Source organism: Camponotus floridanus, unplaced genomic scaffold (genome assembly GCF_003227725.1).
Source record: "Camponotus floridanus strain SB8 unplaced genomic scaffold, Cflo_v7.5 scaffold41, whole genome shotgun sequence".
NCBI lineage: Eukaryota > Metazoa > Arthropoda > Insecta > Hymenoptera > Formicidae > Camponotus > Camponotus floridanus.
In genome coordinates, this window is record NW_020229559.1 from 871,920 (window position 1) to 887,677 (window position 15,758).

The 15,758-nt window shown below is 31.7% G+C and overlaps 1 protein-coding gene across 9 annotated transcripts in view; it reads left to right on the forward strand.

The window, feature by feature from the left end:
* The window catches only part of LOC105258840 (zwei Ig domain protein zig-8), a 108,536-nt gene extending 100,652 nt beyond the window's left edge, over window positions 1-7,884 (forward strand). For all 9 annotated transcript variants that reach the window (XM_025411644.1, XM_025411642.1, XM_025411646.1 and 6 more), the window contains exon 9: window positions 6,795-7,884. In XM_025411644.1, the coding sequence (XP_025267429.1) occupies window positions 6,795-6,931 (137 nt within the window). In that variant the 3' untranslated portion in view covers window positions 6,932-7,884. The remainder of the gene's footprint in view (window positions 1-6,794) is intronic.
* Window positions 7,885-15,758: the final 7,874 nt, after the last annotated feature.

The window sequence follows — 15,758 nt, forward strand, 5'->3', positions numbered from 1 at the left end:
TATGTAACATTATCGTAAATATTTTCAATATTTTCTCATTTATTTTTTAAAAACTGTTTTAACAGCAGCGCACGATTTTCCCGTATAACAGTGTCTGCTGAGATATTATATCGAAACTTTATGTTCAATCTTATCGAAAAATCGACGGAGGGAGAGAAACTTTTCTTTTCTGCTGTCTCGAGATTGTCGCAGAGATAGCCAATAATTGATCATCTTACGATTAATTATTGGCATTTATACCGATAATTGGAATTAAACTGATAATCGTTGTTATTATCGAGATTAGAGACTTTGAATTAAGATCATTAAAAACCACCGTCGATCATTAAAGTCCGCACGATGAAACTGCGACGGTATGCGGGAAGTATTTTATTGAATTTTATTGGGACAGACGTTGTGTTGATTCGATTAGCAATTTGATGAACGCGTTTCAAAATATGGAAACGCCTCGCGGGATTCGTAGGAGGCGGATTAAAATAAAGTGCATCCGATTGTTTTCGTATGAATTTTTGACTCGGGATTCAATTCATTGATATGAATTTGTATTGATTCGTCGAAGTAGTAAACGATGTTAATAGAATTCCGGCATGAATTGGCAGTGGATAATTAATGATAGCTGAAAGTATGAGATATTGCATCACGATAAAATTACTTTTCTGGAGGGAACTTACTATTAATTTTATTTTATTATAAAGCAAATAAGTATTAAATTATTTTGAGGGATAAGAAGGAGAGGAAAGGGAAAAGATGAAGTTGGATAAGACAGCTTATACTTTTATTTAAATTTTTATTAGAAGCTTTGATAAAAGTTTTGCATCTCCTCTCTAATCAATTTTCACTAATAATTCATCGCTAATCCATTTAATATCGATATTTTAATTAATGCAGAAAATAGCCATTTTTTATTTAGGGAAAATAATTATTTATTATTTGCTAAATTCTTTTATCAAATATTATATTATCGTATCTTTTTTTCAAATATTTTATATATAATCATTTCTAATTTAATTATATATAATCATTTTTCTCTCGATATAATTGTAGTCCATTAGATTCCAATGTCTTACACTAAATTACAAGAGGCATACAACACAGCCCTTCGTCCTCGCATGCCTCATGTCCTCAAGTATCCACGAACGTTTCTACCCATGAACATTCGCGCGGCAAGAAGCGCCATTTGCGCGCGATTTGTCGAAAGCGGCGCGGGATTTAACGACTTTTGAGGAAGCCAATGCACCGTGCGCAAAAACGTCTCAAGTGCAGCGCCAGTCCGCGTCTGATGCCGGGTTTTTGCAACGGCTCTTACCGGGGAATGGGCTTTGGCGGCCGTCTGAGCTAATTCTTATGCGATCGTAAATAATGTCGCGCATATATCAAAACTTACAGCGACTCCCCATTCCGGCGTCGCAGTCGACGTTACCATCCCCTGCGGCGGTATCCTACCATCTTCGTTTCACCTGTATGCTGTCCTCGTCGCGCATCTTTCTCCCGAAAGTCCCGAACCACGTTGACCCATCTCCAATATCTTTTTTTTCTTCTTTGTTTTTCCCGTCATTTGCCGCTCGAGCGTAGCATCTGCCAACGGCACTTATGGTTGCGGCCGGATTAAAGATACAATTTTGCGATTCTATTAATTAAGAAAGTTAATTATGCTGGGATTCAATTTTCTTAATTGCACATCGCCGAGTTTTCGCGCTGCTTGTGCGCCCAGGGCAGAGGCGAGATCTTGTCGGGATCTGTTCGTTTGCTATCCAGCTTCGTCCAGAATGGCAGGCGGGGAAAGGGTCCCGTCGAAAGTTTCTCTCTCTCTCCCTTTTGACCTCTTTTAATTTCACTATCTGAATTTAAACGTGGTCCTTCTTTCTTCTTGTTTTTCTTTTTTTGCTTGTCTTCGAGCTCGATGCACCACCTTGCAACTCGCTGCGAACTTTCGATGATACCTCAAGAAAGATGCTGGTAAAACATATTTAATAGGATGTTCTTGATGTTTGCAAATTTTTTTACCACGATTCATTGAAAAATTCGTATTCTTTCCATTCGTAAAAGTATATTAAAGGAAGGAAGTTCATTTACGAAAGGAAATAATATTTACATTGCAGATGTCTTTGCAACATCGAGGAAATCAATTAAAACAGTTTAAGAAATTACAGAGGAAAATAGGCGTTAAATAACTCCGTAAATCGGGACGTTCCCCTTTGTAGCGAGTTATGATATCACTTTCCGACATCCTACGAATCCCTGGTGCCTCGGTACGTCGCCGGCTCAGTCTAGACGATTCATGGATACTTCCAAGATATTTTAAATATATATCGAGCACGACGGACTGCGGAAGTTTGCAGCGAGTTTAATACCTAACGGCTCCCTAGACTGTCATTTATACCGGCTTCAAACTCTCCGTTCTTCTAGATCTCTCCTCTCGCTTCTTATCTCGCTCTCTGTTTCTCTAGCGGCGTCTTGTGTCCTCTTAACGTACGATATTATTATTAAATTTTGTATTCAAAATACTAACAAAGTGAAATTCACGTGCTCCAGATCCATTATACTAATTCTTTCATATCCATACAATGAGGATTTTGCAATTTCACGAAATCCATTTATTTCATTTGATAAATTAATGCGTATTATAATGAATGAGTTTCTGAGTCAGTTAAAGCGCTCGTATTAGTATGAATCGTAGCTCAGATGGATTTAAACTAGATTTTTATTTTTCATCTTTCATCTTTATTATGCAAAGAGATCTTAAATTATTTTGTAATAATTATCTATCCAAAATTTATCATTAACTAAAGGAGATAATTATTTTTTGAGTACGCAGGTAGAATGTAAAGCAACAAATTGCGTATCCATTAACAAAAGATTTTCATTTTTAAACAACTTTGTACTCTTTTATCTTGCTTTAGGTATAACTTTATAAAGCCAACGGACAGTTTTCCGAGACAATGTCTAAAGGAGTTGCTAAAAGCGGACGGATGAGCTAAGTGCAACTTACTTGTAAACTTTTAACTCTCGTAGATCATTATAATTTCGCGCGGTTATCATGTTCGCATACTTATTAAATGCTAATACAAACTACATAAAAAAAATCGAGACCGTAATTAATAGGCAGTGTATGTAACGGTGCAAGCAAATTAACTTTGTAAATTAACTGTACTGTGCATTTTTTAATTCACTATACTTAAATATGGCTCGCGTATTGCCTTTTCCTCGTCTCAAATTTGTACTGAAAAATTATTGATTCACAAGAAAAATTATGTGATACTTTGCTATCCGTACTCTGAACCGCTATCGCAGATTGAAAATTAATTTTTAATTCCGTTCTCGCTCTCACAGCCCGCTAATCAATCCTTTCATAATTAAAAGCGTGTGTTATTTTATAATATATCGCAGTCAATTTTTAGAGTGGAGCTTATAAATACTCTGGGCGTGAAAAATAACGTGAACGGCGCTGAATAATAAAAGATTGCAATGTTTAAAAAAATGAAAAAAGGTTGAAATAGTTAGAGATTAATGGAAAACTACGGGATAGATTTTTTAAATAAAAAAATAAAAAAATAAAAAAATAATAATGAAAAAATTCTCTTGTTTATCATAAATTAATTGTAATATTTTCGGCGCATCGTATTTTAAATGTTAATGATTCATAAAAGGCAAAAATATTGTACGATCTCAATTTTTATAATTACATTCAATAATTAAATATACCGTTTTTTTTGTTTTCGTATTATTTTCAAAAAAGATAAATTATAATTAGTTTTAAGATATCATTTTACTTGTAATTTTTTACCTTTTTACTCCCGACTGCTGCCAACCAAAGGTTGGCAAAAAAATGGAGGGAGTATGAGTTTCACCGAGCTCGGATTAATTGTAACGGGTATTCTCGATAACAATAATAGTTCGGTGTCATCTTTTGCATATCAGTTTTTTATTAATCAAGGATGATTTAGAACATATAATTGTTTGCAAATTAAAATGAAATGCTGAATTAAAATAATATTATTTTGTACAAGAATAAAAAATATTGAAATAAAAAAAAAAAAAATATATATATATATATATATATATATATATCTAGAGAAAGAGTATTAAAAAGGAATATAAATTTTCTCAAGTATAATTGAAATTATGGTGTCGGAGTCACGACACTCGGAACAGTAATATAATCAAGTATACAATACGCATTTGCGCGTCATTTACATTCTACACTGTCCATGTAGGAGGTGCTAAGTAGATATCGACTGTCAAATGTTACCGTATACCCGCGATATATCGCAAACTGCTCATGATAGATCCTCGTCGCACCACCGGATATGGATTCATCACACGTGCAAGGATTTTGCTTCCGCTTTAATCGACGCGTGGAGTTACGACGCGTATGCGTGCCGCGTGCCGCGTACCACGCGCGTCGCATTCCCCGTTGCACTAACACGGATGCACGACGTTCATGGTGGTGATCGCAAGCACGCCTCTATTGAACGTGCAATTCATATACGGTTAATGACGCCGCTGCTTTCGTACAAATACCTGATCGGGCGCATACCCGGCAGTACGCAGGCATGCTTGAGCAGCATATTGTCGCCTGGATTCTAGAGATACAGTACAGCCGATCGTTATCGATCCTCATCGAATTCTACGCCACGCGTATCGATAATTATCCCTTTATCGCGCAACTACGGGCATTTTAAAATAATGACGCAAGAGACGAGACACGAGATTTTCAACAGGTTGCCAGTAGCAAATGTTAACACGTTTAATTTTGAAAATACATGTAGATTTAATAAAATATTCATGCGAGACAATATTAAACTAATTTGGCATGTGGATGGTATATTCAATAATATATACAATAAGAGTTAGAAATCATATTCTTCGCAGCAATAAATAAATTTATAGTATGAGTTGATTCGGCAATCAAGAATTGAATTTACATCTTGTAATATATTGTTACTTCGCACACGTATATCGTGAAACTAGTAATTAATTTGAAATTAGTCGGTACACGTGCATGAACTCAAATATTGGTTAGAATATTGATCACATGTTTATACGATCGATTGATAATTTCATGTTTGCTGAAAGGGCGCGATTAATCGAGAAGAGATCACGCTTTTGTATGACTTCCTCGTATGGTCCATTATTATTATTATTATTATCATCATTCTAATCAAGTTATCCTACAATAATATTAATGAAAAAGTATTTTTTAAACAAAATGTTTTTAAATTGTCTTCATAAAATTTGATATCATTTAATATCTTGTAATAATTTCTTATCATACAATACGCTTAAAATTATAAATATTTTCCTTTTCTTGAAGATCAGAAAGCAACACAGTGAACTTATTCGTGCACCACGAGATGTTCTTACCATTAAAGGATCAACGTAATCGGAGAAGAAATTGTTAAAAGCGTAATTTCAGAAAATAAAGTACCTGTTAGCAGCTTCTCTGTAAAGTTCAGCTCTCGTTTTCGCGCACGTTAATGGTCGTAAAGAACTGTGGGGATGAAGGCACGATTGGAATCTAAGCTTCAAAGGGCTAGCAATGGTTGGGAATTAAGGTTTCCTCGTCTCATTAAGACTTTAACTACTTTCTACATCGGCCGGCGACACGATCGGGTATAGACATTGGTTTCGATGTGTAAATGAAAAAACGAATTCGAAAATGGATCCACGCGAAATCAAAGCGCGAAACGTTCCCCTTTATTCGCGCCGCTTTGCCAATGCCAGAGTAATTTATGTTCGCGATGGCAGCTCGATTGAAATATTTACGACTCTTTTAAACTTCCCGGGATGTACGGTCATTGCCGTTGGCGTCTTGCTGGAAATATTGCGGATTGAATCTTGGCAAAACTAACCGCCCTCGTGTAAGCACAGCTGAATGCGTCTACACGTGCTAGGCGCCATATGTGCGAAGCATGTTCTTTAGCATCGGCTATGTATCATTTACATCGTACAATATGCGGGGAGTTTGTGAACACGTCGTCGATATTTTTGGGGTAATATGCAGATGTCAGATATCAGACTATTTGCAAGTGTTTTCGAGTAAAACTGTCACATACAATTTGGACTGACTGCTTTAAATGTGGATGTACAAATTTCAAGTGCGAGTTAATTTATTTCGAAACGAAGATAAATAATATATCATAATAATATCAATAATAAATCACAATATCGAGGTTTTTGTGATTCAATACATGAGAGATTAAAATATGTAAAAAATATAAAATATAAAAATCTTTATCGATTAAAATATCATAAAATATCATAATATTTCATAAAAATTTTGTGTTAATTACATTTTTAAATCTACTTTACATCTACATATTGTGCATGTAATTAGTACATAACGCTGTAGAATCGATCTTCTTTCAATATTATGTCAAGTTTAACTAGCGGAGAATGAAGAAATAACACGGAAAAATGCGTATCGACATCCTTCAAACAACGCGATAATTAATGGATGCCTTGTAACACGGGGAAACCTATAATCCCGTAATCTTGGAGTGACATTGATTTACGAGTGTGGGTAGTGTCATTATTCTCAAAAAGTATCAAGATTTCCAGCGTGAGCGCGATATACAGATTCAATATCCTAATACAGCAATTTTTCAATGTCCGCTCGTGTGAAGCGTTCTTACTGACATGACACTCATTAGATGATATCGCGTGAAACCGCGTTAATTCGATATTGTAGTCGTAAATATTCATATCACGATTACGAGAGCGATACGAGAATCGCTGACGAGTGTAGCGCTGACACAGACTCGGCTCTCCTTTTTTTTACTTTTCTGTTACAGGAGAACGCACGGAAGCCATGCAACGTGACGCCGGATACGTCTCTTCCGGAAATAACGTCAGGCACTGGCCCGGACTTCTGCTTCCGTTTTCGTGGCTTCTAATACTCGCGCGCAACAGCCAAACTTTCTTGCTCTAGCACACACTCGACAGTATTTCACGCTTATTTCTTGCTGTTTTCAATGCTAAAATGTACCTAAAATGTGAGTCGATTCAAATCGTAAGATATATTTGTAGATTTTTAAAATATATAAATCGTGTTATGCCAGACATGATAATGTGCTCCGTGAAAGTAATTATTAATTTATAAAATAGAGATTGGCGCAAATAGAGATGGATGCGATTTAAAAATTATGATAAAAGTTACTTATATATTCTACATAATCGCGGATAATTATAAAGCTTGATTCTGGAAATTTCATAAAAATGTTACATAAATCATATCGGAGAGAATCGTGATCTCACATACGATAACAGCAAAAATTTATGATTAAATTGATAAGTTATATTATAATCATAAGTTAATAATTAATCGTAGATTAGCAATTAAATAACATAACTTGTTAGCATAATGCGATCGAAGAATTGAAGTAGTGTAAAAAAAAATAAATAAACGCATCACAAGTCTTCCTCGTAGATTGTGTTTTAAGACCTCAACTTCTCTTTGCTTAATAAAAATACAATCAATTTATATCTATTCTTCGATTGCATTTAAAGCGATGACAAAAAATTTGTGGGAATTTAATATAAATGGTGATGGAAATAAACAAGAAAAAATGTCCTTGCACAAAATTCCTGCTGTACTGTTCCGTAACTTTAGGTTTGTGCGCAAATAATTCATTAAATGACTTGCGATATACTCCATTTGATCTCAATGTTCCGGAACATTCTTTTCGTCCTCGCAATTCACGACGTTTCTTTGAGAGCATGCTTCTTAAAGTCAATGGGATTACAGCGACCGCGCAGCGCCAAAGGATGCGAAGGTAATTTGATATCGTGCTACATCCTTTCGTTCGAAGGGACACGGAGAATGTCATGAATTTCATGAAATTTTAATGAATAAACATGTCAACAATGTGTGTTACACTCTTATTCCGTGTTAATATCTCTTAATGTATAAATATTTAACATCACAGGGAGATTGTCCTTAGATTATTATGATGGCAGAAAAGGTATGTATTGATGTTAATTTTTTTTATTATTATTTTAATCTTTATTTTTATTATTTTAATTTATTAATATTATTTTAATCTTTATTTTTTTTAGAAAGAAAATTATATACAAAAGATAAGAATAATCTTTTTCAAGAATAGTGCATGTGTGAATATGCGATACACATTTAATACATGGTAAAAATTTATTATAAAAAGAAATTAGATAATATATTTTTACTGCTAAAAACATTTTATGATTCAAAATATGATTTAATATACTAATGATTCTATTTATACATATTATTGCAAAATTACTTTTTTAATATGGAATCTTTTATATAAGATTTTGACGCGAATAATACATATATTACATATAATCAATTTTTATTTGGCTTATATTGCATGGTCTAAATTCAAATTACATAATCGCTGTTGAATTATGCGTCAGTCTTCCCTATAAATACCAAATAAGTCGTTTACTTATTCATGCTTATTCCGATATGTAAAAGAAAATCATATCGCGTACTCGAATTTGTCAAATTCAGGAACATATATGTATAACGAATGGCAATTTCTCTTGTCACGCATCGCGAATTCTGAAGACATAATTCTCTCTAAATTCGCAATTCTACTACGCCGTTGGTCTTCTTGCGGCATGATATGTATAATTTGATATGTTATTAATTATAAATAAGATGGACAAAAAGTCAGTGTGACAGGCTTGCGAGAGATTATATATTTGATCATAAAAATGAATCATCGAGAGGAATAGGATCGATTGAAGAAACGGGACGACGAATACATTAACCATATAACATTTTTAGTGCTTGTTACGACATGTATAAAACATATAGAGTTGTACTATCTTTTATACGCGACGATTAATCGTAATCGAAATTTGATGTGTGAAATTTTATATATATTTTCTAAATGTTTTATTTTATATATGACAAAAATCGTTATAAATTTTATAAATATTTATTGGAAAAAGTTGAAAAATCAGTTACATTTTATGCTTAATCTGATAGTACCTAACAATTTTATTATTTAATTAAATAGTATCTATGAATGTTGTAAAAGAAGAACGCGCAATTTACATACTACTGAATTTCACGCCGCACCTAACGCTTCTTTTACTACTGAATGTGATAGCGTGCTTTTTGCTACTGAATATTACTCTCTTAGTGTATATTGCAAATTTGATAATTAACAAAAATAATATTTAATTTTATTATAACTGTAAAATATTCTTAAAAGTGTACGTCGTCTAATTTGAATATATTACAAAATTCAAGAAATATAAGAAAAATAATTTAATTAATGTAAATGAATTAAATAACAACATTTTTTAAATATCTTTTAAATATCTTCTCAAAATTCGAATTTATTTTTAGTTTATTTCTTTTGATATAAACGTTATATAAACATAATTGTAAACTCAAATTTACAAACTGTATCGAACCTATATAAATAAAAATGCGATAACCGTGTTTCCCGTCCAGACTTATATACCTGTGTTGAAATTGACACGCCCTATGCGCATTTTATATTCAGGACATTACTTCGTGTTGAATTATTTTTCAAGTTCGGACAGGAGCACTAGTAGCAATGGTGGTAACTCTTCCCGGACGCGAGGCTCCTGTCGTCCTGTCTCAACCATCCCTCCTACTTGCTCACCGTCGCCGGAACGAATACCAGTTCAGCTTTTCTCCTGGTGTAATCATATATAACTGTCACTCCGCAGTAGAAATGATACGAAGTGTAAAACTCGGCCGACTCAACATAACGTCCGACAGCTGTGTATTTAGGTTCAAATTATAGCATTTACGTATCATAAAAATTCTGACATTTTGCAGTGATGATTTACGTAATTGTCTTCTTAAAAGATCCTCAAACTGTGTAATCTGCGTTTCCTTAAAATCCGTAATCGTTAAATTAAATAATTTGTTTGATGTGCAATTAAATTAGCGAATATCAACGTTTATTTCTGGTCATACGATGGACAATTGCAGAAAAATGGTGCGACGATTTCTCTCCGTCTAACGATGCAATTCGAGCGACGCGTCGGGAATCGTTAAAAGTGCCGCTTAAGCGACGTTAAAGCAAGAATAAAATAACACTAAATTTACGGCGGACCGTGAATCAACATGCTTTATGATTGTTCGGGTAGCGGATGATAAAGGATGAGAGCACGCGCGGGGAACTAGCTGGCCAGGTCGAACACGGACTCGAATGCCCGTTAAGAGTGGGGGGATGAAAATTGGAAAACTGCATTGTCCACCCGTTCTATCCCTCTGGGACACATTCGTTAGTGGGCACCGTTCACCAACGATAAATTTCACGTATCTTCCACTTTCCCGTCTTTCACCTGCGCTCAAATTAAAGATCAGCTCGATCGTGATTGCTCCCCATGTGTGCGACTCTTGTGACTTGATCATTTTTATTAAATATTTCGAAAAATATTGAATTATTAACTGATTATTATATATACATGTATGTATAATATATACATCTTATTATAAAATATAATTATTTATCTTTGATAAAATATAATTATTTATAAAATATATATAATTATTTTCTTATTATAAAATATAATTATTTATCTCTTATAAAGTAATTGCCTAAAGCCGTATTTATTATCACGTTCTTCCTTATAAATTTAGTTGAAGCTAGTCTCGAAACGTGATATGATTCAATATAACTTGAGAGTCAATTTAGAATTCTCGTGACGTCATATTTGCAACCGCGATACAGCAGAGGAACTCGGGTGAAGCCAATCTTGAGTGACATAGCCTTGAATCACACATGATTCAATACGTGACTTTTGAGGTTCCGCACGAGCTATTGCGCGTTACTATTTCGTCTACCTTGTGAACTCAATTTCAATTGAACTATGTTCGAACTATTGAACCGTCTGCGTATCAGAACAAGTTTATCAAGCATCTTGTGTGCTTGATGAGTTTCTAAAAAGAAACTTCAAGTAACAATTGCAAATATAGCCTTGAATGATAATTGTAACATAAAAATAAAATAAAATATAAAATAAAACTTATTTTAACGAAAAAATAATTAATTAATTATGCAACATATAACAGATTAAATTAATAATAATTGATATAAATAACATATTAAATATATATAAATATATATTATAAATATATATTATAAATAACAGATTAAATATATAAATTATAATTTTAATAATAAACAAATTTTGTATATTGCGGATAAAAATACAAAATATAATTCTAATAAAATAGTGAAGAATGCTAAAAAGATTGAATATTTATAAGGCCAAAATTAGAACGAGATACTATATTTTCTGCTCAAGCATTAACATACACACATACACAAATTAATCAGATTGCAAGAACTATTAAACCACAAAACATATTGATACGTCAATTCCTACGAGCGTTGACGCTAAATTCACAATATCATACTGAAGCGCATAATAATGCGGAATTTCACAGAGTGAAACATGTTAAATTGAACACTCTTTCAATATGGCAAAACGCGTATAAAATTTTGTACATGACAGTTTTATTCCGCTCGGCTTTATATATTTTTTCACGTTGATTTAATGCAATTTATCTTTTTGGATACAAGAGACGATTTGTATACAGAGAGATATGTATACAAGTATATTGTTATTTTCTCTTCTTTTTTTTTTCAAAATTTGCTTCAATTTCCATGTGGATAGATACGCGTACGTTGTCGAGAGATCTCGATAGCTGGATAGACAAACGGCGGCTAATTTTCGCAGATCCGCCTCTGCGCGTGACTCAAACAAAAAGGGGGCCGCTTTACTGTAAAAAGTGTTTGCGATCTTGCTTTGTTAACGGGCAATTCAACTTTGTTGCTTCAAATAAACAACGGCCAGCCAAACGAATGTACCTTCCCAATAGTACGCGCAACCTCGCTTTCAACGTGCCTTTTCACGCAAATTGCCACGGAAAGAGCTGAGCCAGTTAAAATGTTTACGAATGTCAAGTTTATCGCGAGAGATACCGTTGAACTGGAAACACGAATTTTCACAAATTACGGCAATACGATGAGAGTTTTTTGCTACGTTATAATGCATCTTTGAATTTTTACTTTAAATGAAGTAATTTAATTAATTTAATTGAAAAGGAATTGAATTTACAATAATTAATACATAGTGAGATTTAATGTTAGTTTTATTAAAGATTTGAGTAAATTTAAATTGATTAATATTTGCGTAGAGTTAAGCACTTTTATAATGCTGTGCTATATTACCATTAAGTATTATACATGTACATATATACATATAATCTTGTACGTAAAGTGCTGCAGCAAATTAAATTGCTAACGGCGACATTAATGGGTTAATGGGGAAATTTTTTCAGATTACACGTTCTTCATACACCAACGATCACTTTACCAAGCTACTGAGTGCATTTACGAGATATATGCCAAAGGTTAAATGAAGATAAGTTTTCCATTTCACTATCCAGCGCGATAAAATTAAGCAGCCAATATTGTTAAATGGAATATAAAATTCACATATAATACGCATATAATAATTCATATTGCGTAGCAGATTTCTATTATAAACATATATGTGTATATTATAACCATTTCATTGATTTTATGAGAATGTAGACATTTCATATTTATTTTTGCAGTTTATTATATTAATAAGATGAGAGTGAATTATATTAATAAGATTTGGAGTGCTTTTTCAGATGAATAAGTTATAAATAAAATAAATTATTCAAAACTGTGTGCTTTACACAAAATGATGTGCATTAATGTGAATAAAAGATTAATATGTCAAACCAAAGATAAAATTACTAAGATTTTATGATCCAGGTATTTGCATAATTTTTATATTATTTCGTGAAAATATTATCTTTTGTAACGTGAAATTTAAGAAATTTGTATTTATGAATGTTAAAAAATTGATAAGCAATTATTTAATATTGCGCAAATTTATCATTACGAAACAGCAATTCTATACCATGCAATTAAGCCGGATATCGATCCCGTCAAATTAGGACGTGATAATATAAAGACATCGGCAATAGAGTGTGGTAGTCATATTCAGCTGTACCAGAGAAATATTTTATGTATTCACGTATTTCATTATTGCATTGCAATACGTGAATGCATTATTAATTACTTCAAAGTCTTTGTCTTTCAATTTTAAGAAGCTTTATTTAAGACAACTAAAATATTTAAGACAAAATATTTTTATACAAAATCTTCCATTAAAATATTATATCGATATTTCAATATCTCAAAATATCGAATCAATATTTACTTTGTGTATCATGTCAATTATTTATTTTGTGTCTCATGTCAAATATTTACTTTGTGTATCATGTCAATTATTTATCAATATACACTATTTATTATTTGTAATAATTGTTTTAGTTAATTGATTACTATTAACTATTACAAATATTGTTACGAATAAAAATTATGTATGTAGATAAATATTATACATAAAATACCTTTAGTTAAAACTTGTGATTTTATTTTTGTTACAAAAAATACATTATATAACACACGCTGTTTGTGCAATTAAATCCATCAAACTGATTTGGCGATTTTAAATAAATTGATCAATCACGACTATCGGTAGAAATTTGATTAAAATATATGCACATTTTAATAGTATATGATTGCAATAAATTTACATTAGAATTTGCTTAAATTTGCATTTTGTTGGAAGCACTTAGATCTATATGTTAGATAGAGAGATTCTAATTTGATCTATACATAGACTAATATATATCTATGATATTTATTATAATCAATTGAAATTAATTTTGAACGCATTTTGTTTGAATAATGAATTCATTTAATTGTTTGTCACTTTTATAAATTTATAAAAATAGAAATATTATTTTTCTTGCGACAAATCACAAATAATGCAATACAATCGTTATTGCATCATTTTATACTTGAAATATCTAGACTCATATCAAAGACAAATATCAATTTAATTTGTTTCGTTTATATATATTAATAATGAATCGTCAATGCATGTCGATATTTTTCTGCTATAAAGCTGAAACAAAAAATACTTTTGTGTATATGTATATATACATAAATAATGACAATATATATTTTTTTATATTAGATAATATAAATATAAATGAGATAATTTATATTGATGTGTGTATATGTGTCATGTTTTTTATTACAAGAAGTAACACTTTGATAGAATCACGTTGCTCGTGCACATAAGATATATTTATAATTCTAATTTTCTAATTATTGCTTGTTTTTACTTTTCTCTATAAAATAATTACGTTATACAATTATTTTTTAAATAAATAAAAAACGCTTTGTTGTAAATTGGTGAAAATATTTATGAATAATATTATATTATAATTTATCACTTTACATTTACTCTTTTTTATATTTGCTTGGAGATTTCTGAAAACTGCAGATATGTTTCATTAACAATTGGATGAATAAAATGCGTAATACGCTTGCAGTTCAATATAATGTGCAAACAAGGACGGCTATTATACGAGGCTGAACGCAGATACGAAATTGAACATAAAAGAAAACGGTTGAGTGATTTCTCCGGTTCATAATTCGATCTGGATTTGATTTATGACGATGAAGTTGATCAAGTTAGCTATTCTCGTCACTGTCAACGTCACCGCCCAATGTAAGTATACAAAATTCAATAATTGACAAACACACAAATCATATATTTGTGAAAGAAATTTGTGAATATATTTTTGTGTCAAGTTTAGTAAAATAAAATCTCTCCAACAAAGTTTAACATATATTTTAGAATTTAGAATAATATAGATTCATGTGCCGTACTTTTTAAATATTTTTTATTTATTTCTCTCATCGAATAAAACATTTTTTCAGACTTTTTAAAATAATAAATTTTTTTAAAGTAATAAATTTTTTTTAAAGTAATAAATTTTGATTTTAGTTTTTATTTATAGAGTCTTGCTGCAATGAGGCTGAACGAATCGTCGCAAATCGGCGATAATATAACTACAATTAATCAATTTAAATATCAAATATTCTTTTAATCTTAAGGCGAGCATACTTGCATTATTAGTAATACTGCACAGTCTCACTGCTACTCGTTGCGTAGACAATTTTTACGAATGATATGGTATGTAACAATTTTATATTAAGAAGTATATATATATATATATATATATATATATTCATTAATAATAAAAATTATAATTTGAGAATTGGGCATTACTATATATTTTTATTATGATTGATTAATAATATGTAGAGAAGATATATATAAATTATTAATGTGCACAAAAATATTTTTACAAATTATTAGCTACACATCATTATCTGCAGTTTGTTCGTAGAAGATTATATTCTATGTATTTTTTTCTATGTTTTAGGAAAAAAGAAACAGAAAGTGTTAAGCAAATTTTAAACAAAGATCTCATAGATTCAACAATAGAAATACTAATAAATTTAGAGGTCAGACATGTCTATACGCCATCCGTGACAACGGCATCGACGCATATCTTGTGGAGAGAACATTCACACAATCCAAGGAATAATTGTTAGAAAACAATATTCGTGAATTAGAAAAATATGTAAAGTGCAAGTGGCTGGATCGGAAATCGAACCCGAGTCTTTCGCTTGCCGGGCAACTGCTCTAAACCACTGAGCTATTAGATCTCACACCTAATGCTGCTTTTCAACACAGTGATATGCGACTCCAGAGCGATGTTGTATCTCGCTCGATGGATGCAATGCCGATTGCCATGGAGAATTCTTGAAAGGAGTGGACTCAGGGGTAAAATGTATGTTGTATTTATAACACTTATT